The 24,656-nt window shown below is 38.2% G+C and overlaps 1 protein-coding gene and 1 pseudogene across 9 annotated transcripts in view; both read left to right on the forward strand.

The window, feature by feature from the left end:
• The first annotated feature begins 8,907 nt into the window (after nucleotides 1-8,907).
• The window catches only part of GRIK1 (glutamate ionotropic receptor kainate type subunit 1), a 431,016-nt gene continuing 415,267 nt past the window's right edge, over nucleotides 8,908-24,656 (forward strand). For all 9 annotated transcript variants that reach the window (XM_062175682.1, XM_062175699.1, XM_062175691.1 and 6 more), the window contains exon 1: nucleotides 8,908-9,025. In XM_062175682.1, coding sequence (XP_062031666.1) covers nucleotides 8,908-9,025 — 118 coding nt within the window. The remainder of the gene's footprint in view (nucleotides 9,026-24,656) is intronic.
• Nucleotides 9,166-24,656, forward strand: part of LOC133777041 (large ribosomal subunit protein uL13-like) — a 77,717-nt pseudogene continuing 62,226 nt past the window's right edge.

Raw genomic sequence — 24,656 nt, forward strand, 5'->3', positions numbered from 1 at the left:
TTGAATCACATAGCATTAGTTAGAGATTGAGTCCATATACATAGACAATCAATCCATCAACCCGTCATCCCCACATAATAAAGCCCCAATACAATCTCAAACACCAAAGCTCACTTGAGCATCCCTAGCAGGTAAATTTTCACGCATACCACTGTACGTTGATGCTCACAAGGTGATGCGTTCCACTCCATTAAGAAAGAACAATGGGAGCTTCACCTTTCAAAATGTCCCAGATTCTGCCCTACGTGTCTCTTTTCTCAGCTAATTTAGGCTATATCTTTTTTCTATAATGAGCTATATCCATAATAGTTTTAGCGAGTTTTGTGAGTCATCTAGCAAACAGATGAGTCTGTGTATGATTTGGATTGGCTTGGAGAAAAGTCCTGGGGATTGTGTCCTCAGACTAGCGGTTTGGCTTATCCGGGTACTTGAGATCCAAAACACAAGAAATTTATTCCAAGGAAAGACAAGAATATCTTAGATTGACAGAAAATGAAAGCGCCAAAACGCCAGCTGCATTGAAAGGCAAGACAGCTCACCTACTGCAGAAAGCAGGAAGAGGGAGGTGTCCATGGAGGATGGTTCCAATGATGAGATAACACTTGTGGAAACTGGATAGAAATGCAACTGGCACCTGGGCAAAGATCAGCAGTAGGTATAAAGAAATCAAACCCATGAAAAAGTAAGGCAAACCCTATCTCAGGAAAAGCAAAGAATTAGAAGCATGTAATCACAGCACACCACAGTGCTCAGCTATGTATCCTAACAGCAGGAAAGAATGGAAATTCTCAATAGCAATTTTCCCTAAAATCTCGTGTGTTAAAAAGGGGAGACAAGAAAGCCAAAGGATGAAGATATTAGAGAGTAACAATATCATAAACCATGATAGAAGTCAATAGAGAATACCTCAAACTGATAATGCCTACAGGGACTACTCATGTGTATTATGTAAAAATAAGAGATGTATAAACGCTAGGCAAAATAGCTTAAAGTGTTGCAGAGGAGGAGCTGGAAGAAAAAAGAACGTTGTGCTGCTTAGTTGCATTTTTATTTAGTACTATCTAACTTATACGCATGTACTACTTTGAAAAATAAAAAAAAATAGTAATTTAAAAACAGGTGACATTTCCTGTATGAGATTATTAGAAAATAAATTAAACCAAGATATAGTAATTAGAAATTCTGTTAAGTTATATGATTAAATATGAATAAGCTTAATGTCTTTTTTTGTTGGGACACTTAAATTGGAAATCCCTAAGTAAGAGTGTATTGAATAAAAATTACAATATTGGAATGGTTGTCAGCTTCAATTTTACCTATTTAGAGGAAATTACTGGCTCCCTAATATAAATTCTTCAAGATTTCTATGCACTTAGCTAATCATTTCAAAACTAAAATAATTTGGGCTTATAAGATTGCTAATAATAATAATTACTAAGCCACTATGCAATAATAAAGTTTAATCAAACATTGACTAGATTAGGTTAGTGTGTGAGATATCCCATTTTATACCTCTTGAACTGTAAGGTTTTTTTTTTTTTTTCAATATTATAGACCTGTTGACATCCCAATAAACTTCTGGTGCATTGTATCACCCCACTATACCTCAGTCTCTTTGATAATAATATTGTAATATTTTCATAGCAGTGGTGCTTACCTCCCAATGTTGCTATAAATACTAAGTTAATCCATGTAGAAAACATGAAGGAACAGTGCTTGGCCCACATGATAAGGACAACACAAATGTAGAAGGTCTTCTTAATCTATTTATAAGTAGAAAAGAACAAAGATGTGTGTCTTTCCTTTATAAAATTGCTGTAATTTACACTGGCTCTTAGTTCTGGGAGGAGGAATGGAGAATATTAGTCTTGTCATTTCATACTGTGGCAAAAGCAGATATGACCAAACAGCCAGCTAACTTGTCTAAGAGCTGTGAGCTGTAGTCAAGGATGAGGCCAAAGCTGAGAACCAGGTCTCCTACCATCCTGACCTGTGCTTTTTCTTCTTTACTCTATAATGAACCCCACTGATGTATGGAAGTAGATAAATACCAACTTGTTCAGACCTTCCTCATGACTGAATTTCTATACTCTCTCAGGTTATTAGAATGGAACTTAAGGGAATGAATAATTAAACTTTTTTTCATTAAAAAAAAAATCACTGTAGCTGCTTTCCACAGTGCTTTGGCAAATAAACCCAGTATTAGTATGGAAATCACTGTAAAATTGTTAGGGTGTATAATGATAGACATGTTGCTGAAAAATGAAATGTTAAGAGACATCCTTATGCCATGTAGCATTTTGCTGAAATTTGATGGAGCCCATGTGCAATTTCACTGAGGTTTTGCTAAACACATTGTGCTGTATTCATGTGCTGAATATAACACCAAATATAAAACTGATCAATGTAAATGCTTTGAATAAAACAGAAAGAGAAATTTGGCTCATTATTCAGCTCAATGTTGCAAATTTTCAGCTATGAATTGTAAATTCTATGGCATGTAAAACAGCATCATTCATTCATCCATTGATTCATCTGATGAGCATTAATCAAGGCCCCCTAAGCAACAGGCATAGTGCCAGGCACTGAGTTTTCAGGCAAACAGAGCAGGCAAAGACTCAACCATCATTGTTCATAATAAAATAAACAAAATAATTAGAGAGTGGATAATGACCATGAAAGAATTAAGCAGGATGCTACAGAAGGAGCTCTATGTATGAAATGTGCAGGACAGATTTGAAGAGGCCCACTGAGGAAGGGGGACAGCTAAGACCTACTGAAATTAATCAGATGGAAGATCACGATGGTGGGCTAGTACAGTGCTTCTCAACCAGGAGTGATTTTGTACTTCTGGGGATGTTTGATAATGTCTGTAGATATTTTTGATTGTCAAAATGTGGGAGGAGGCCACTACTGACATCTAGTGGATGAAGTCTAGGGAAATTGCTAAACATCCTACAATGCACAGGACAGCCTCTGCAACAAATGATTCCTAGCCCCAAATGTCAAAAAATTTGAAGTTGAAAAGATCTCGAGCTAATATGACAGCAGTGGAGCTGCACTAAAATAGATTAAAGGAGTATTTTGAACCCAAAGCCAATAGTGCATGAAAATAAAGTGAATGTGGGGTTAAAAAAAAGAAAGGAAGGAAGAAATCAAGGATGAACACATGAGTTGTCAGTTTTAACAGCTGGATGGAAGATGGTGCTCTTGTTGAAATGCCTTTGAGATGTTGAGTCATTTTTAAATGGTCATTAGATTTGGCTGCAGGGATCCGGAGTTTGGAGCAAGATCTGAGCAAAAGGCAAACTTTGGGAATCCTTGCCTTAAAACTAATACTTAGCACCATAGAAATATATGACATCACCTAGCAAAAATAGAGAGAGATATGAAGATGTAGCCCAGAAATCAGGATTTGATACTAAATCAGCTGCTCATTCCCAGCAGGCTCTAAAAGCCACTTGATCTTTTGCTTTCAGTGCCTTGGGTAACATTATAAGTGCACTCAACTATATTCACCACATTTTGAAAACACAGTTACAACATTTGGGTTCTCTAGTTTACTCCAAGCTATTTTCCTTCTTACCCAGTTATCTTCAAAAATTCAAGTAGTTATCAATGTATTAATATGTCAATTGTGCCAACCCCTCTGATGGGAGCACAGTGTTACATGAGATGCATTGCTTTATTATTAATCACAGTATATCCATTTAAACTGATGATTTGCGGGATGGGAAAAAGACAGCATGTATTCAACTGAGCACTTATTCTTAAGAGACCTAATGCAAAATTGTGACTCAAGAGTGATTGCCATAGTCATTTTAGGCAAAAAAATAACTGGATGCATATATGTATAAAATACCATCCTTTCAAAAAGCACAAAACAAATTAACAGCAGCTGCTGATCACTCATGAGTAACTCAACACCATAAGAATGTGTACTTGAGCAATGGAGGGGAGCATTTTAACAAGGAAATAAATCTCTGTTTTAAGCTTTACAGAACTCTACAAATGATATAGAGCAGTAACTTAAGTATGCCATTTATTGTTTTAGAATCTGCTTTTGGAAATACAATCTCTCTAATATCTCTCATAACCAAAATAAACTATTTGCCTGTAGACTAAAGGTAACACAGATAAAAAGTAATCAAATTTCCTTAAATAGTACTGGGCTAATTAGACTTAATTATTATCACTATACTGTCATTTGGTCCAATATTGGTGATCCACTTTACACCAAGCAAAACATTTGAGTCTTCACCATCTAGGAGACTTTTATTTAATTGGGAGATAGCCAGAGACAGACACACACACAAAGAGAGATCCCGTCCTCTGATTCATCCCTCAAATGCCCACAGTGGCTAAACTGCATCAGGCTGAATCCAGGAGCCAGGAACTCAACCCAGGTCTTCCTTGTGGGTGATAGGGACCTGAATGCTTGAGCCATTATCTGTTGCTTCCCAGGGTGAACATTATCTGGAAGCTAGAATCAGGAACCAGGGCTGGGACTCAAACACAGGCAACCCTATATGGGATGCAGGCATCACAAGTGGTGGCTTAATCTCTAGGCCAAACACTATCCCCTTAGTACCTACTGAAACCAGCAATGTAGGTAGAACTTCATTTAAGCAAAAATAAAGTTACCTCAAATGAACATTGAGCAATAGATCCCTGGGATATACTTCATATGTCTATAGCGGCTCACATAATCCTCCCGTGTCCCTATTGTGTTATTATAAATCTCATTTTACAGAAGAGGATATCAAATCCTAGAGAGTTTATCAGCTAGTATAGAGTAGGTTATGCTAGAGTAAGAAGCATCTCAGAATTATAGTGTATGAAGACAAAAGATTGAGTTGTCACTGTTTGGTCAACTGGTCTAAACTGGAGTTTGTTGCTAATCCAACAGCTATCTTAATGCAGAAGCTGACCCAGGAATCCATCTCAACCTCTAGAATGGATGGCTATCAGACTCACTCTGGCAGCAGGGTGTCCAGAGATGTCATGCAGAATCTTCTTTGCATTCATTCTCACCTGGAAGTAGCCTATTTCACTTCTACTCACATTTCATTAATGACAAATGGTCACAGGTTTCCTTCTAGTTGAAAAGGTACAGGTTTCAAGTGCCAGGGAGGGTGAGAATGGATATAGCTAAGTACCAAAAACCTACTATCTGGAGATTATATAATTAAACCAATGCTAAAAAGCTAAACTTTGGTAAAATCAGGATTTAGACTTTTTTTTTTTTTCAAAAATAGACTCAACACTCAACTCTACATCTTGGGTTCTCATGCTTTAGCCATGTATCATCTACTGGCTCTTGGCCCTGGATGTCCTAAATACAAATAAATGATTAAACATGCCTTACATGAATTTTTTTTTCTTTTTGACAGGCAGAGTGGACAGTGAGAGAGAGAGAGATAGAAAGGTCTTCCTTTGCCGTTGGTTCACCCTCCAATGGCTGCTGCGGCATCGCGCTAATCCGAAGGCAGGAGCCAGGTTCTTCTCCTGGTCTCCCATGGGGTACAGGGCACAAGCACTTAGGCCATCCTCCACTGCACTCCCGGGCCATAGCAGAGAGCTGGCCTGGAAGAGGGGCAACCGGGACAGAATCCGGCGCCCCAACCGGGACTAGAACCTGGTGTGCCAGTGCCGCAGACGGAGGATTAGCCTATTGAGCCGCGGCGCTGGCCCTTACATAAATTTTAAGTTTATTTTATTTTTATTTTTATTTTTTATTTTTTTTTAATTTTTTGACAGGCAGAGTGGACAGTGAGAGAGAGACAGAGAGAAAGGTCTTCCTTTTGCCGTTGGTTCACCCTCCAATGGCCGCCGCAGTAGGCGCGCTACGGCCGGCGCACCGCGCTGATCCGATGGCAGGAGCCAGGTATTTCTCCTGGTCTCCCATGGGGTGCGGGGCCCAAGGACTTGGGCCATCCTCCACTGCACTCCCTGGCCACAGCAGAGAGCTGGCCTGGAAGAGGGGCAACCGGGACAGGATCGGTGCCCCAACCGGGACTAGAACCCGGTGTGCCGGCACCGCAAGGCGGAGGATTAGCCTAGTGAGCCGCGTCGCCTTCCTAATAAATTTTAAGTTTAAAAATAAACCTTATCTCAGTTGTTAAGTTTATTCTCACTTTAAGAAATAACACCAGGGGCCGGTGTTATAGCACAGTGGGTTAAGCCATGTCCTGAAAAGCCAGTATCCCATATGAGTGCCGGTTTATGACCTGGTGGCACCACTTCCCATCCAGCTCCCTGCTAATGTGCCTGGGAAAGCAGTGAAGGATGGCCCAAGTGCTTTGGCCCCCTGCACTCACTTGGGATACTTGGAGGAGTATCCTGGTTCCTGGCTTCCGCTTGTCCTAGCCCCAGCTATTGTGGCCATTTGGGAAGTGAACCAGTGGATGAAAGATTTCTCTCTCTCTCTCTCTCTCTCTCTCTCTCTCTCTCTCTCCATTCCTTCCCCTTTCTCTGTAACTCTTTCAAATAAATAAATAATTAAAAATTATTTGGGGGCTGTTGCTGTGGCATAGTAGGTTAAGCCTCTGCCTACAGTGCCAGCATTCCATACTGGTGCCAGTTCATGTCCCAGTTGCTCCTCTTCCAATCCAGCTCTCTGCTTATGACCTGGGAAAGCAGTGGAAGGTGGCTAAAGTGCTTGGGCCCCTGCACCCATGTGTGAGATCCATAAGAAGCTCCTGGCTCCTGGCCTTGGATTGGCCCAGTTTTGGCCATTGTGGTCATTTTGAAAGCAAACTAGCAGATGGAAGACCTCTCTCTCTCTCTCTCTCTCTCTCTCTCTCTCTCTCTCTCTCCTTCTCTCTGTCTGTAACTATGCATCTCAAATAAATAATCTTTTTTCAAAAATAAATATTTGCCAACCATTTATAAAGTATCTATCCATTGATTTTTGAAGTGTCACCTACTCAAAGCCACCTCAAGCTCCCAAATGGGGTTAGATTCCTATTTCTCTTCATGTACACAGGTGCCAATTTGTAAAACTCTTATGAGTTTCCTGATGACAGCAATCATATCCCTACCATGTCTCTAGAGCTTGGCACAACACCTCAAAAAGTATATATGTGCAGAACAAGTGAATGAATGAATGAATGGAGACTTTGCCTCCTTTCCAAAGCAAGTCATGCTATTGCTTGATAACTTGTAGACTAGGAAACACCCACTCAAAATGAGGTGAAAATTACTTTACATTTTCTATACAGCATTCTTATCTCTTCACATTTACCTAATAACACTTAGTAGAGTTATTTTCTTCTAACAATAGCCCTTCAAATTTCTGCAGATAACCATCATGTGTCTCTAATTCTTCTTAGCTTTCTCAATATTTCCATGCACAAGATGTATCCCTATGTCCATATCAATCCCACTTCTTATACCCAGATATGTTGTTTTGTCAAAGCTCATCCCAGTGGAGACAGAACCAGACATACTACTTGAAGTATGAACTGCTTAGCTTCCTGGGGAGTATAAACTGTGCATTTTCCCCACTAGAGGGTCTTCAATGTCTGGCAACATACACAAGATTCTCAATAGGTATTTGTGGAATGAACAAATTTTGAGATATGTCAGATTTCCTTTATAATTATTTCATACTCAAAGCTCATTTACCTGTAAATTTTTTCTATGAATTGACTCAGTTTAGATCAATTTTTCAAAATCTATAGAAAATAATTAAATATCAGAGATATTAATATAGAACTAGCAAACATTTATATGGAACATTCCCACAAAACTCAGAGGAAATTAAGCCAACATGATCAAATCCTGATTTCCCCAGGGATGTGTCCTTGTCCTTTAACAGAGAAATAGTCTCCAAACCTACATTGTTTAAAATAGCCTATTCCCAGTGTTTCAATGTGACAGTCAAAGGAAATTAAGAAAAGCAGCGACACTGGACGCTACTCTTTCCCAGTGCTGCACCTGTATATAACCTGCTATAATCTTAGAATACTGAAAGTCTTGGACCCTCTCCTCCTCCTCCTTCTCAGAGTTAAAGCAGCTCTGGTATTCTCCAAAATGTTGGTGTCCAAGAAGGTGATTTTCCATGAAGTCATGGGACAATCCTTAGTTGGCCTTCTCTGAGACCCCCTAGCAGGTGCACGGGACCTGCCGCCACCCACCAGCGGCTTGCAGAGGCAACCTCTGCTTCCACCCACGGGTGAGGGGTGAGATTTGATCCGACTGGACGATGCTGCGCTCAATCGACTTTCAGCAGCACAGCGCGAAGTTGAGGCAGAGGCAGAAGGAGCGCGCCTGTGTGTGTGCCAGTGTGCCAGCGCGTCTCGATCGCTGGGGCCGGTGCGGCCGGTAAATAAAGGGTGGGGCAAGCGAAGGGAGCAGGGAGGCAAGCATTGAGAGAAGCCAGAGTGTGGCTCTGGCCCCAGTTCACCTGCGGGAGCTCATCCGGTTCGCTAGAGCCCCTGCACCAACTCACCCAGTTCCCTCTCCTTCTGGGTCCTCCTTCCCCCCTCCCATTCCCCTCCTTCTCCGCCTGCACCCCACCCCCAATCCTCCACTTTTGCATCTGACCAGAGGACGGATGAGGGAGACGCTCCCGCAAATTGAGGCAGCAACTTTGCTTCCCTGGTCTCCGGGCTCCGGCAGCAGGAGCGCGCTGGTCCTCGGCGGCGGCGTGCGGCCCATGGAGGAGGAGGAAGAGGAGCGGTGATGGGCTAGCGACACGAGCCAGGGGCCCGAGCGAGCTCAGCGAAGCCAGCCGGCTCCGCGTTCCCACGCCGGTTCCCTCCCTCCCGTCCGGTGGGGGAGCGCCCGGGGTGCAGACCCGGAACATCCAGGGAGGATGAAGAAGGGACCCGGCCCGAGTGGGGCGCATCTCGCGGACGTGCGGCAGCTGCTGTGGTCGGCATGAATTAAGGAGCCAAGAAGATGGAGCGCGGCGCACTCCTCGCCCAGCCAGGGCTCGGGACCGCGGACACCAGCTGGGCGCTCCTCTATTTCCTCTGTTTCGTCCTCCCCCCGTCCGCCCCGCAAGTACTCAGGATCGGTGAGTGAGCCCCGGGGAGCGCTCTGGGCTGCTGCGGACGCGGGGGACTCGGGCTGCCCGCGGCCAACACGGGCGCAGCGGGTCCCGGGCGAGGCGGCGCGCGCCGGCGCGGGGGCAGGAGCTGGGGATGGTGGAGGTCAATGCGCACGGAAGACTCCACGAAAAAGGGGGAGCCGCGTCACCGCTTCCCTCCTGGCTGGAGCCGGGGCTTCCCCGGGAGACGCAGTTGGCGGTTTTTTTTCAATCCCGGCTGGGGGAACACAGACAAGAGTGCCGAGATCCAGGCTCGTCTGGGGTTGGCACCTTATCCCGGGCGTGGGGTCTGTACCGCCACAGCCACTTGAGTTGGGGGACAGGATAAAATCACCCAGCCGCCCGGGTGGGAGTCGAGCCGTGCTGATCCGCAGCTGTGGTCCCTGGCAGCCTGCGCTCTGGGTACCCGCAAACGCGGCGCGATGTCAAGAGTAGAACACCCGGACCATTAGGAACACGGGTCTAAGCTGGAGGTGGTTAGCCCTGAGCCTCCAAGTTTCCATCTCTGAGTTGTATTCCTCCACAAAGTCCGGAGGGTTCCACTATAAACGGGTAGAGTCTGGCTTTGACTCCTGGCTGAGGGTTCGAGGCGACAGTAGCATGGCCCAAGAGCACTTAAATTTCCCACTTGCTCCCCAGTCTACTCCTCTTGCCCACCACTGAACGCTAATTCCCTGGGAGACTTCTGGGCTTTGCTCCTGAAGCAGATAAAACAAGACTGGAAGGGAGAACGTGGGAGTCCTGGGGCAGCCCAAAGAGCAGAAAGCAAGAGCAGTAGAAGGGTTGACAATTCATGGACCTAAATGTACAGCACTCAACTCCAAGATTTGGTCTATGGGGGCACTGAGCCATTTCTGGGCTCTTTGGATTAAGCTGTTAACTCTTTTCCATCTACTCAACTTCTGTGCTTTTGGTCTGTGTGCTCTCCTCATCCCCTCCACCAGACTGTGTCACGGAAAGAGCCACAGGTGAAGATGTGACACACAGGTCTCCTCCCACTTAGGCAGCAAGAGCTAAGCCTGGAGCTGTGGGGCTTCTAACTGGAACCCTCTACAGGGACAGAACATGAGAACATGCAAGAGACAGTGTCAGGCACTCCTGAGCAGCTGGACCACTTCTATAACTATTCTAGTTCTGATTCACAGTTAGCAAGCCCCTGACAAAAATCCAGAACTTAGTGGAGTTGTTTGTTGTTTATTTTATTTCAACACAGTTATTTTACAATAAATAAAGTTTGCCACTTTGAACTGCATTTTCTGTAGGCATGTGGCATCTAGTTCAAGGAAAGAAAATATCCCAATTATGAATTCTTACTGCAGACATGTTTTTCTAGACTATGGATAATGATAGTCCGTATTTCATTAGGTAATTCATACTATTTGCTAAAATAATTCCAACATACTTCCTTAAAAAATCACTTCTTTTCATAGCTAAAATATACTTCATTTGAGATATGATCTAGCATTAATATCCTGTTTTGGATGCAATCAACTCTACTCACTGGGGTTTAAAAAATTCTGGTGAACAATACAAACATGTAATGAGTCTGTGTTACAATTTCTAATGCTTATTAACTTAATTGGAGTTTTGCTTGTGTGTCATACATTTTGAAAGAGACAAATCTAAGAATGCTGGAAATGACTATGCCTGGAGGTAGAATTTTGCTTTCCTGTATCCCCCAAATCTAAAGGAAATCAAGGCGGGAGATGGAAAAGGATGTTCCAAGATGTATTTGTTCAAATATCTGATTATTTTTACAAGCTCTAAGCAGTCACAATCATCCATTTAAAAGTAGTTTTCAAAGTGAAAATAACCAATATGATTCAGAGACCTTAAAATATATGCCACAAGGTAATGAGATTTCCTTTTCCTAAATGGGAGCCAAAATGCATAAAGTGAAATTTCATGGTCTGGTGTTGTTTATGTGCAGCACAAATGTCTTACTCCTTCTGGCCCCAAGTGACCTGTGATTGGCATGGGCTCTACTACCCTGTATCTATCCAAGAACCTGCATATTTTTTAAATAGGTGATTCAACACCATGGAAACCAACTACAGCTCAGAGGAAATCTGCCTTTCTACAGTGAGTTTGTCAGCCAAGTCCATCACTGAATACAAACTATCAAAGAGATTGAGGGCTAAGCAAAAATCTGTAAGGAAGCAGAAGAACTAAATTGTATTCTATTGCATCTCTTATCTCTCTTTCAAACAAACTACCAACAATCCATCCAACTAACAAAACAGGGTTCTTAATTATGAACTTTTATGCTTTTCAGTAATTTAAAATATTCTGGAGAAAAATACAGCATTTACATCAAGGTATTAATACTAAAGTACTTCTATAGACAAGGCATTAAATGCTTGACTGGATTAGTCACTGCATAATCTACTTTTCTGGAAGGAGGACTGCTTCAACCTTTGAGGAAAGGTATAAAATTTAAGTTAAAATTCATGTAAACTAAATATTTGAGAAATCACTGAGTATGTATATATGTATGCTTCTTGCACACATTGCTAATATCCTTTGGAAAGTTTATAATCGTATGCAGAAGTTAAGAGACATAAAGGAAAACAATAGAACACTGATGTCCTAAACATTACTGCACTGGAGAAGTTTCCCATCAGTTTGCATGGACTAGAAATATAGTCCTAAAAATTCTATGACACTGCCAGGGTCATTTTTGTCTTTCTGTGGACACCGGTGTATGTCAACAACCAGTTAATTTTCTCACACAGTTAGTTGGTCTATGTGCCACACAATCACAGTCATTCACTGAAAATGGGCAGCCAACTTTTAAGTAGAGGTCATATCATGGTCTATGTATCCTTAGTAGATGGTGGCCCACCACCATGTATGATGAAAACAATAACTTAATTGCTATGCAAATTGTAGAGCAGAATTATATTTGAAGTAATAATAACAGAAACATGTATTGACAGAGCATACTTGTGTACAACATCTAAACATGCACAATCATAAAGGTGGTGATACAGGCATAGGATTATAAGTTAAATGGTAGGTAACAAGGCTTTCTGCTCTGTGATTTGATATGAAAAAGTACAGATTTGGGTCCAACTTCTTTGATTTACTAGATTCATGTCCTAGTGAGAGTCATTTAGTCCACTAAGATTTTGTTCATGCTTCTGAGAAATTGAATTAAAACTAGATGAGACTTCACAGTTCCATTGGTAAGAGTATGTGAAATAGAACATGAAAGGACTTTATTGAGTACCTAGATATATTAGTTGTATTGTTATTATTATTGTTATCTTGGTTTTATTTTTGTGTTTTATTGTCTACATTTTCTTCCTGAACAAGGACTACAGAGTCAATGTGCTATATTTCTATAAGATTATTGTATTTCCAGGCCTGATTTTCTTTTTCTGTGAATGAGTGGTAATGATGTCTGCCTTTTCTGTTTTCACAGGGGATGATCAAATACACTAATTTTTTTAGTTGATTAAACAAACCACTGAATGAATTTAATATATTTATACTGTGTAATTAAGTATTCCATATAAAAAGAAATATTGTAGAAACATATATGCATAGTATGAAACATTATAGTGAAATGTAATTGCCCAAATGCATGTATTTCCTCATGAGAGATCCAAGTGTATTTATGTCAATCATTACTTTGCTTGTAGAATCAATTTTGAAATATTTGAGTCTCAAGATTCCCCAAAGTTCCAACTAATGTCTGTATTTTTTCATTTTTTCTTCAGTATACAAAAACTCACAACTTTATTCTTAATTCTTTCATCATTTCAGTATGTATTTTTTATTCAACAAATATAAATTGGTCTTTCTATCTCCTAACATTAGTCATATACACTTCTAGGTACAAGACACACAATACTGATCAAAAAGGACCAACATATTTGCCCCCTGGAAGCTTGCATTCTGGTGATTTACAATCTGTGTTACCCCTAGTCTTTCGTCAGTACTTCAATGAAGACTCTTACATTATTTTCAAATATTATTCTGGGAGACTTTTCAGTAAATGCTCTACCATTGATTTATTATATCAATTGCATAATCAGAATAGAATTGGTACCTCCCCCTAATATGCATTGAGTACAGACAGCTTGGGTTCACACTACCACACCTGGAACAGAAATTCAGAGGAGAATTGCTTTTGTTTAGGAAGATCTGCTTGGCCTGAGATTGAATCATTGTGAGAGAGACACCTGTGCCTTACAAAACATGGTCCTAATACTAATTTACAAACTCCAGCTTAGCCTTGAAAAATCTGAAAGAGGAAGAATCTAATAGCTTGAAAGACAGCAATGCCTAAATAATGTCAATATAGTTGTGCAATTGTTTTTCTTAAAAATCTTTAAAAAGATTGTTTTTCTTAAAATTTTATCTACATTATTCATCTTTTTAGTTGATACAGATTTCATAGGTCTAAAGTCAACTCCATGCAGATCTCAACTGTGGCAACTTTTCCTGTATATTCTGTGATTTCTAGTTTATTAAGAAAAACATGACTTGGTGACTTAAGTTCAAGTGCTACTTGGTAAAAATGAGGGTATTTTAAATTTACCACTTTGATCTCAAGTTCAAGCTCCTTGCATTAAATCATGCTGCACTCTGTATGGACTTACACACTGGGCTCTTCAAAAAGTTCATGGAAAATGAATATCATGAAAAAAACATGCATGGGTTTAAAAATGTTTTGCAACAAAATAAAAACCGTTTAATCTCATTTTCTGTGAGCCATTTGAAGTATCTGTATATACTAAGTTAAAATCAAATATAAGCAAAATGAGCTGTTGCTTTTAGTTATTCAAGGATATGTAATTCAAAGATATATAAATAACTTAAAATTAGTGTGATTTACATTTCAAGCACTTAGCAAAGAGAAAAGTTAATATTATCAGTGACCCCAACAAGTTGGAGGGAGAAGGCTTGTTACTTATGCCTAGCAAACCACTGTATTTAGTTTGATTCTACAGTGGATTGGGATAGTTTTAAGGAAGGATTGCTGCAGATAATGATGGTGGATTGCCAGAGGTTCTCAATCCTCTTTTGCAGTCTGATAAATATCCATCGAATAAAGCAAATATATGTCCTAAAATTCTCCAAAAATTATTGGATCAGAACGAGTGATGGGGGCTCCACATAGGAGAATCACCATTTTACCTCTGTTTTTAAATGGACTGTCCTTGAAAATATTATGTTTTTTATTACCCTTTGAATAGAAAATAATATCAAATTCATGGTATTATTGTAAAGATGAAATGTTATATGTAAAGATGCATGGTATATGGTAGGCCTAAATGAAGGAACCTCCATCTTTCTCTCTGCTAAAAGTAAGACTAGGAGTGTTAGGTTCTATGACACTGTATTAGCCTGATCAGTTAAGTGGGGGATCCTCTCACTTGGGCAGTCATGAGGCGTATTTGTATGAGGCTATTTTCAAAAAATATATGGAGAATGTGTATTATGAGAACATTATGCACAGATTGATAGATTGCAAAACATTTTGCACTGAAATAAAACGTATCTTCATTACATTTTCCCATAAATTTTTGAAATATTCTCATATATTAAAGGTTATCTGAAATCTTACAGCAAAAGAAATTCTGAGTTTGTTTTGTTTAGTGCACGATCTCTCACATGTTAATAATCTGAAGACCCTTACCTTACTTGAATCACACCTTTCATAACTAACTAGATTTATGTTCCCAGAAAATATGTGGCCAAAACATCTGCCAATAAAAATCACTGAAATTTCAATATACACATCAAATTTCACATGGCAATGCATCTTGCTGCTTTTTCAGTATAGCAGAGATTCTGCCCCCATGACAGTTCAGAACTTTTTTCATAAAGCTTGAATAATACACTTAAATACACTTAAATACTTCTTGCTGTCTATTATTTAGAAAATGTTTCAAAACCATATAATCTATTCTAAAGGTGCATTGTTTTTATTAGTGTAAAATGTATCTAGAAGCTGGCGCCACAGCTCACTAGGCTAATCCTCCGCCTGCGGCGCTGGCACTCCAGGTTCTAGTCCCGGTTGGGGCGCCGGATTCTGTCCCAGTTGCTCTTCTTCCAGTCCAGCTTTCTGCTGTGGCCCGGGAAAGCAGTGGAGGATGGCCCAAGTGCTTGGACCCTGCACCCGCATGGGAGACCAGGAGGAAGCACCTGCCTCCTGGTTTTGGATCAGTGATGTGTGCCGGCCGCAGCGCACATGGTGTGGCAGCCATTTGAGGGATGAACCAATGGAAGGAAGACCTTTCCCTCTGTCTCTATTACTGTCTAACTCTACCTGTAAAAAAAAAAAAAAAAAAGGTATCTAGAGCCATTTCCCTAATTTGTCATGCACCAGACTTGCTTTTTAATATTATTGAGGAATCCAATTAGATTTATGATATATTTTCTAGGACTATAACTTATGGTATGTGAAAGGCCTGTCTACATTTAAAGTTCAACCTATATATTCATTTTTAAATGCTTGTCTGATTTTTAAATGATAAATTTTCATGGAAAATGGAAATATTCCAATGAAAAGAATACATTTTAATCTTATCAACTTCAATAATTTCTTGATTTATTGCTGAGATCAATGATGATGCTATATCAAATAGGAAAAACACCTGTCATCTTTTTATAAAATAATATATTTATGATAATAAATCAATTGGAAAGAGATAATCATGGAGGTAAAATGGCATAACATAAAAATATTTAATTTTGGAATATAATTTATGGATCATCAAGAAAATAAAAATTTTAGAATGCATTTTCCAAATCACTTGGCTAATATTTCATTCCTTTTCTTGTTATTGCAAATTTATGTATTTTTAAAAACATATTAGCATATGTTTAAATTTTGTTTAAAATTAATTACAAATTGAAATTAAGAAGAAACAAAACTGACCAAATGAAGAGTAAATTCCTATTGACCACAAATGAATCTCACGGGAATACCATGAACAACTTATTTTATGCATTAATTTACTAATTAAGTTTGAATGATCTGCTCATATTACATCTTTTAATGAAATATTAGTTTACTAATATCCTAACCAAAGAGAGTTAAACTGTACAAAATTTTATCTATTAAAAATCTAAAATTTGTACTGCATAATGTGAAAAAGGAGTTGAACAATGTAGATTTTGATACAAGAATAGTATGCTTTTATTTAACACAAATTTGATCAAAATCATTGTCATCTACTATCAATTTGGAGATCAATAGAACATTATAATTTACTATTTCACATCAATCATACAAAAAGGAATGTCTTTATTTATTTATAAGATTTATTTATTTATTTGGAAGTCAGAGCTACACAGAGAGAGGAGAGGCAGAAAGAGAGAGAAGCCTTCCATCTGCCAGTTCACTCCACAATTGGCAGCAACAGCCAGAGATGTGCCAACTGGAAGTCAAGAGCCAGGAGCCTCCTCCAAAACTACTAACATGGGTGCAGGGGCCCAAAGATTTGGGCCATCTTCTACTGCTTTCCCAGGTCATAGCAGAGAACTGGTGCCCATATGGGAAGCCGGCACTGCAAGCGGCAGCTTTACCCGCTAAGCCACAGTGCCAGCCCCCAAAAAGGACATCTTTAAATGCATTACTTATTACAATAAAAAAATCCAAAGAAGACAACCAATGGTAAGGCAAAACACTGTTTTATTTGATTATTGATTAAAACCCAACCAAAACATTGCCTAGTATGTTCACAAATATCTTCCAAAATTGTCAGCTAAGAGTGTCCAGATACAATTACACCCAAAAAGCAGACCTGGTCCTAGAGCTCCTTGGAGAAATGGATAATTTTAGCACTGGGGAAGAAAATACACAAGGACCTTGGGGTATCTTGTGGTGGTAGAAAAAAAAAATAAATTGCTCCAAAAATTCCCTTCATGTAAGTATGTTAAATAAAAGCCAACTGAATGGGCTCCCATGAGTCCATATTGAAACAGTAAGTGATTAAGTAGAATCATGGGGATGAAGAAACATATTTTCCAAAGATGAATCTGGTGAACAAGTCATGTTGATGATATTTATCCTTGATGTGATACAAATGGAGTTTTACTTTATCTTCCTCCTCAAAACCCAGAACCTCTCACACTAATCATCAGAAAACTTAAAAAAAATTATAATAGATGACATTAAATACCATTCAAAGCATATGGCCAATACTCATCAAAACAGTGAAGGTCATAAAATAAAATTCTGAGAAGAGCATCCTAAGGGAACATGGTAACTAGATGTAATATGGTATATTGGGTGGCATTGTAAAATAGAAAAGTGGCAATGTATAATAGCTAAGGACTTTGAAGTAAGATTGATGTTAAGTAATGCGTCAATACTGGTTCATTAATTTCAACAAATGAAACATAATAATGTAAGATGATAATAATAAAGGAAACTAAATATGTCATATAGGGAATTTTCTGTATTACCTTCTTATCTGTACATCTAAAACTCTTTTAAGTAATAAATTGTATTTTTAAAAAAGGCTCAACCTACATAAAGCTCTTTTCTGCTATTACTATGCCTACCTACTCTGCAGTACAGAAAGATCTCTGACTAATTTTATCAAGGGAAATAGGAAAACTATTGTCCATTCCATATGATATGCTGCATCAAGAGTTTTCTAAAAGTATCATTAAAGACAATGACATTTAATGCAGGAAAAATCATTAAAAGGAATAAACTTTATATAACAATTGCTATTGATAAAATGCAATGGTTATATCTCTTCTTTAGAATTCTGCAATGAGAAAATCAGGCATTAGCTGTTTCTGTCCATTAGCATCCTGGTGTTCAGCTCTTAAATACTTTTTGTACTTAATTAAATATCATTTAACTTTGAATATTGATGTAATCATTGTACCATACTTTGTTAGAGGCGTTAAATACCAATGTTCTTGAGTGAATAGTCATAGCAAACAATTTACATGGTTTTCTTTTCTTGGCAGAATTGTCTAAATATGCTTTTAAAAATCAATACTTAATTCCCAGATCTGATAAAGTACTTCATAATTTATATTGGGGAAAGGACAGTAAAAATCATGCTTTTTCCTTTTTAATGAGAACTCAATTACAACTTTTCAGGATTTTCTTTTCTTTTTTCTAAGTTTTAAACTTTAAAATATTGAATTAGATATGTTGACAGTCCATAAACAGAAGCTGCATTTTGATGACCTATGTTTATATTGTAGAATATATTGCTGTACTTTGTCTCCTAAAAATGGATTAGTTGAAGAGAGACATCTTTCAAGTCTAAGGCAATATTCGCCTTTTGAATTCTGGGCCTGTGTGTTCCTTTTGTTCACAGGATATATTTGAACCCTAAGGCTGTTTCTTTACATGTCCACTGAATTGGCAAGAAACTTTATAAATGATTGTGAATGCTCAACAGGAGGCAATAGTTAAGAAAATAGTACTATAAACTTAAGAAGTAAAGGATCTATAAATATTGGCCTTATGATGAAAGTCATGTGTTAAAATAGAGAATTCTTACAAAACAATCTAGACCATTGTACATAGTTTGAATCTTTGAGCTGGAAATTTATACAATTTATTCTTGCTTTTATATAAGAACTTTTAGTTAGTGAATGTGAAAAGGAAGGCCATTTGTTTTGTAAAAACAGCAGAATTGTGGCAAAATTTTTCTTTCATTTTGATTCCTATTAATATTTTGCTCACTTTGAAAATGACTGATTAAAGCTACCTTTATGTAGATTCTAGATTATTTAAGCAGTCATTTGCATGCAGATATAATGGCATAAAGATGGAATGGCAGTACTTCCAGTTCTGGTGGCTCCTGTCTTGACAGTATTGCATCATCTTTGAATAAATCCACTCCCAGCATCGAGTAGTGAACAGGTGCACTGATACACCAGTCAATCTCATCCACATTTGCAGTAACCCATACAGTGTCTGTTCTATTTTTTATTTTTTTGTTATTGTGACAAACTAGAACACTATGTGGAGACATCCAACTGTGTCATATGAGTCCTTAACGTTTGTTAAGTCATAGCATCAAGTGTGTGGAACTTTGTTCATTTCCTTGTCATTAAACTTAGCTATCATAGAACCCCCTTTTTCCACTAATGACAAATCACAATCCTCCCTAGCTACTTAAAATGTAAAGTTCTATGAATCTATTTCCTCCCTTTTCCCTTTGGAGATTAAAGGCAGCCAATGTTAAGGGAGACACATTTGCCCTCATTCCCCCAGGACATCCAATGTGTAAGCTTGTGCTGTCTGATCTCGGCTATTGGCCTCTAACTCCTTTGCCTCCCTTGTTCACAGCCTGAGTGGGGAGCACCATGGGTGGTTTACCCTGCTGCTGCTGCCATTTGGAGATTCAGTGCACATTCTCATAGGTTGTTTTCCCAACATCTCATCAGGGTATAATCTATGACCCACTCAGGGGCACCCAGCCAAATCTAACATTCAAGGCCAGCTCACTACCTCAGGCCCATTCCATGCAAGTGTGCATACTCTGCCTCCATCTCTCCTGGAAGCATTTTGCATGATGAAGTGTACATGGTGATTCCTCACCCGGAGAGAACCAACAGAACATCATTTAGGGCCCAATAAACATGAAAGAGTTAATGATGTTTTGTTACATCTGTGGAACATTTGTCAGAAAATAGTATTGGCCAGCGCTGCGGCTCACTAGGCTAATCCTCCGCCTTGCGGCGCCAGCACACCGGGTTCTAGTCCTGGTCGGGGCACCGTATTCTGTCCCTGTTGCCCCTCTTCCAGGCCAGCTCTCTGCTGTGGCCCGGGAGTGCAGTGGAGGATGGCCCAAGTGTTTGGGTCCTGCACCTCATGGGAGACCAGGATAAGCACCTGGCTCGTGCCATCGGATCAGCGCGGTGCGCCGGCCGCAGCGTGCCAGCCGCCGGTGGCCATTGGAGGGTGAACCAATGGCAAAGGAAGACCTTTCTCTCTGTCTCTCTCTCTCACTGTCCACTCTGCCTGTCAAAAAAAAAAATAGTATTAAACTACAAGGAAATGCCTTAAGGAAAAAAAAAAAAGCAGTTGTTAAATAGAAAATAGAACTAATTATTATAAATAGTAGTTAATTAGCTAATTATCAGCTAAAAATGTTCAGCATACTCTTCTTGTAATTATAATTGAATGGTAAAGAGAGAGAAGTTAGACTCAGATATCCCTTGGGACAAGCTATAGGAAGCATGCAGTTTTTTTGACTTTTTTATTTTAAAAAATTGTTTTATTTGAAAGGCAGAGTTGAAGAGACAGAGGCAGAGAAAGAAGAGAGAGGTCTTCCATCTGCTGGTTCACTCCCTAAATGGCCGCATCGACCAGAGGTGGGCCTGGCTGAAGCCAGGAGCCTGGAACTTCTTCCAGATCTCCCATGTAGGTGCAGGGGTCCAAGCACTTGGGCCATCTTCTGCTGTCTTCCCAGGCCACAGCAGAGAGCTGGTTGGAAGTAGAACAGCTGGGACTCTAACTGGCGTCCAAATGGGATGTGGGCAATTCAGGCATCGGCTTTACCCGCTATGCCACAGTGTCAGCCCCTTTTGTTTTTGTTTTAATTACATAGTATATATAGAAAACCTAAGGTATATATGTATGTACAAATTTAAAATAATACTGCTTAAGACCAGACAGGGACTTCAGAAATCCCTAAGTCCAAATTTCTTACTTGATAGATGGAAAACAGGTTCCAGAAACTCAGTTGATATAAAAACTCAGCTACAATCCTCAACTTCTTACACAAAGCTGTTCTCTTGCAACTTTGTTTTTCTCATACAACTCATTTGAGAAATATTAGAAATTCATATTTGAATGAAAGAAACATATTAAGCAACAAATAAAATACACCAAAGTTTCACAGTACAAGGAGCACCAGGCGAATCACTGTGGTGTCTTTAAATCATGATGGACCTTGCACAGAAATTTTGAGGTGTGTCTTATAGGAGAGTAGACATGAAAAATGGAGGTAAGGCATTATCTTGGTAGGGACAGCCATTTCAAAGGATCAGATCCACAGAAATTCTAACATCTACAACAAGGAAATCTCACAGAAATGTGTTAAATTGTGCATATAATAAGATTTTTAGATTTAAAAAAATATGTACTATCTAGACATTTGAGATCATCTTGAGTGTGCAGAAATGTGTTTATATCTGAAAGGATTCAGAAAAAAAGCTAGCAATTACAAATGAATGAATACAATGTAACAATTCAGAATAATCAGTGAGTGCTGCCATTACATTTTTATTACCTTAATTTAACTGGAAAGATTCAAGTGAGTGTTATGCTTTGCTTAGGTTAAGCACCACATATGTGTACAAAAGAAGGCTAAACCTTAACATCTATCACTCACTTTGTGAGTATTTCATAAACAGAAAGGTATTTTGGAGTGTGGAACTTTGAGATTCAGATTCCCACCTCTGTGTCAGATGTAAGTTAGGTAAAGAGGAATGCATGATTTATGTGATGCCTAAAAAAACAAAATCAGAGAACAATTCCTGGAGAGCATGCCAAAACAGGTTTTCTGTTCTGTATCCTAAAGTCTATACTGTTTTTTGTTTCATGTAAGGTAAACTTTCAAATAGACTTCTGGGTCTCACATGTTTGACCTTTTTTTCTTCATACATAAAATGAAGTTTTAATTTATGTTTTCACACACATTCCATCATATACTTATTCATGTATTCATTTGTATATTTACAGCTGTTTTATTCTAAAAATATTTCAAAGACTTACAGAAATACATATACAGGTATTGTAACCTGACAAAATATATTAATGAAAATGTAGGTGAAAGTTTCTTTGAAAAGCTGCCTAAAGTGGGCCAAAATATGTATCTCATTTTTCTATAGGAAGAAGGGAAAAAAAGGCAGATCGAGTTCAGGGGATCTAATTGCTTAAACAAATACACAGATTCTCATATTAAAAAAAAAACATAAAAGACATTCATCTTGTCATTTTGATAAAAAGACACAATGTAATCTAGATAACAGTCCCATGATGAAATTAGTAGTGTGTGTTAATGCAGGTGTTTCCTGTAAAGGGCCCAATCCAATTCTTTGATAAGATACCAAATAGTAATACAAACATTTCTACAAAACACCCTGGTATGGAACACTTAAGTAACTTGATTTGATTCAGGATTAAAAGATATAATATCTAAGTGAATGATGGAGTGCATACCACCTAATAATCATTCATAATTATTACACCATGAATGTGAGCTTCATTGGAAGGTGAGTAGCGAGAATATAAAGGGATGGGGATTGTGATGAAGTGTACACTTTTAGTTAAATGTAATACCATAAACTTCAAAAGATATGGATGAGTTTTTTCTATGAAGTAAAGAAACCCAAACAAGATACTTCATTAACTAGAAGACCACCTCACATCTTTGTGCATGAAATACTGGATGCAGGGCCAAAGTTTTGTTTAGAAAAAACATGTGAGGTCATCACATTAAATGCACAATTAGATGAAAGTCATTTGTCTACTATACTGGAAAACCAAATTGCTAATATGAGAAGCCTTCAAAAATTTCATGATAAATATGTGTGATGAATAAACTATGCATGGATTTCAAAATTTTTCACCAAAGTAAGCTTATCTTTTAATTCCATCTCTCCACAAACTTCATGAAGCAAAACATTGACCAGAGCTATATAAGAAAGGAAAAACAGAAAAATAAAGCCCTTTGAGATATCAAATTTAAAGCATGTATTTCAAGTAAGCTCACTGCTTCAGGACTAAATGGATATAGATATAGAAAGGTAAGTATAGATATACATATACATATTTAGATATTATTAATACCTCTACAGTTCAGATATCAGTTTCCTATTTTTTATTATTTTATTTTCCTTGAGTTTTATATATTTTTTACTTGCATAACTACATTTTTGTAGTTTCTGCTTTTTATTAAAATCAACTTTGCACATCCTGGTCAGTAATAAAGCTTAAATCTTTCCTATCCTCACTGAACTTTTCAGATATGTCTCTCTAATCCTAGTCAATTCCTCTTTGAAAAGCCTATTTTATCTCACAGGACTATGGATTATATAAGGCACAACTTCAAATTTTGTTTTCCAGTCTGTGTCCTGAAAGTCAAGTTTGTCCACTTTTCCTGAGACTCCATATTTTGGGTTTTCTGATAGGTTTGAGATTGCGAAACTAGCAAACAAAGTCTGAAACATGGCATGTTTGGTTTGAGGTTTTGATCTTTCTCTGTGGATCTTAAAAAATCAACTTTAAATTTTGTAGAATTTCTTGCTCCTTTTCTGAGAAAGAGAAAAACGTTCATTAAACTTCATGAAATATTTCACATCTAAAATAATTTGATAAAGCTAAAGATTTCTGTCACATAGGTAAAATGCCAAGGTGAGCTACAAATTAGATTAATTATACTCCTGTTTCATATGTTATCTTTACATTTTCTTACAGTCTTGTCTAGTTTCTTCTCTCAAACATTAATATGAATGAAGTACACAAGAAATTATGCAGAAGTAGACTTTCTTTACTATAGCTGACTGAGAAAAGCTGGTAACTGGCATTTAACTGAAAATAATTTTCAGGACAGAAAAAAAGAAGCTATAAAACATATTCAGTGCGTTTGAAAGAGGGAAATGTCACAAAGCAAATCAATTTATGAACATTCAAATCAGCACTGTATTTCATAAGTCTATTGACAGTATAATTCATATTCAGTCAAAATAATATATAGTGTGCATAAAACACACCCACATGGAATAGAATTGAGAAAATGATAGTTTTTTTAAATTTTAATTTTAATTGTAGTTAATTTTAACCAATTCAATATAAAGTATACATACAAGTTTAAGAACATAATGATATTCCCTTCCTTCCTCCCTCCATCCCACCCTACTTCCTTCCACTTCCCGTCTGTCTTTCTTTTGTTTGTGTTTTTGAGATAACATTTTAAATTCACATTACTGTAAAATGGCTTAATTCTTCACTGAATAAAAGTAAAAAGACCCTAGTTTAGTGGTAATATACACAACAGCTATATATAATAATTGAATGGAAAAATGACCATTCCACCTATATACATTTTTTTGGGTCAGTTAGTCATTCTTAATTTCTTTCAGTGAAGTAGAACCAACGACAAGGTAACATCTAAATATTTCCTGTGTGGTTACAAGATAATAAAGATAATAATTATATTCATTTAGACCTTAAGCCATTTCCTCTCAGCAGTTTATGCTCAGGAATAATTTTTTGCAGATTGCAATGCAAATAATTACACATTATGTTTTTTTTGGTACTCAGTTACCACAGATCAGGAAAAACACATGGTATTTGTGTTTGGGGACTGGCTTATTTCACTAATAATGACTTCCAGTTGCTTCCATTTTATTGGGAAAGACAGGATTTCATTATATTTTATGGCTGAGTAATATTCCATGGTGTGAACATATATATACTCACATATTTACATATATATATATATATATATATATTCCATGGTGTGTTTGTGTCTATCTATCTAGATAAGTAGGTAGATAGATATACCACAGTGATCACTTTCTGGATATTGTACATTTGGGGAAACCATTTTATATCATGCAATCTGATCTTAGGAACCAAACACTGATATTG

Source organism: Lepus europaeus, chromosome 2 (assembly GCF_033115175.1).
Source record: "Lepus europaeus isolate LE1 chromosome 2, mLepTim1.pri, whole genome shotgun sequence".
Lineage (NCBI taxonomy): Eukaryota > Metazoa > Chordata > Mammalia > Lagomorpha > Leporidae > Lepus > Lepus europaeus.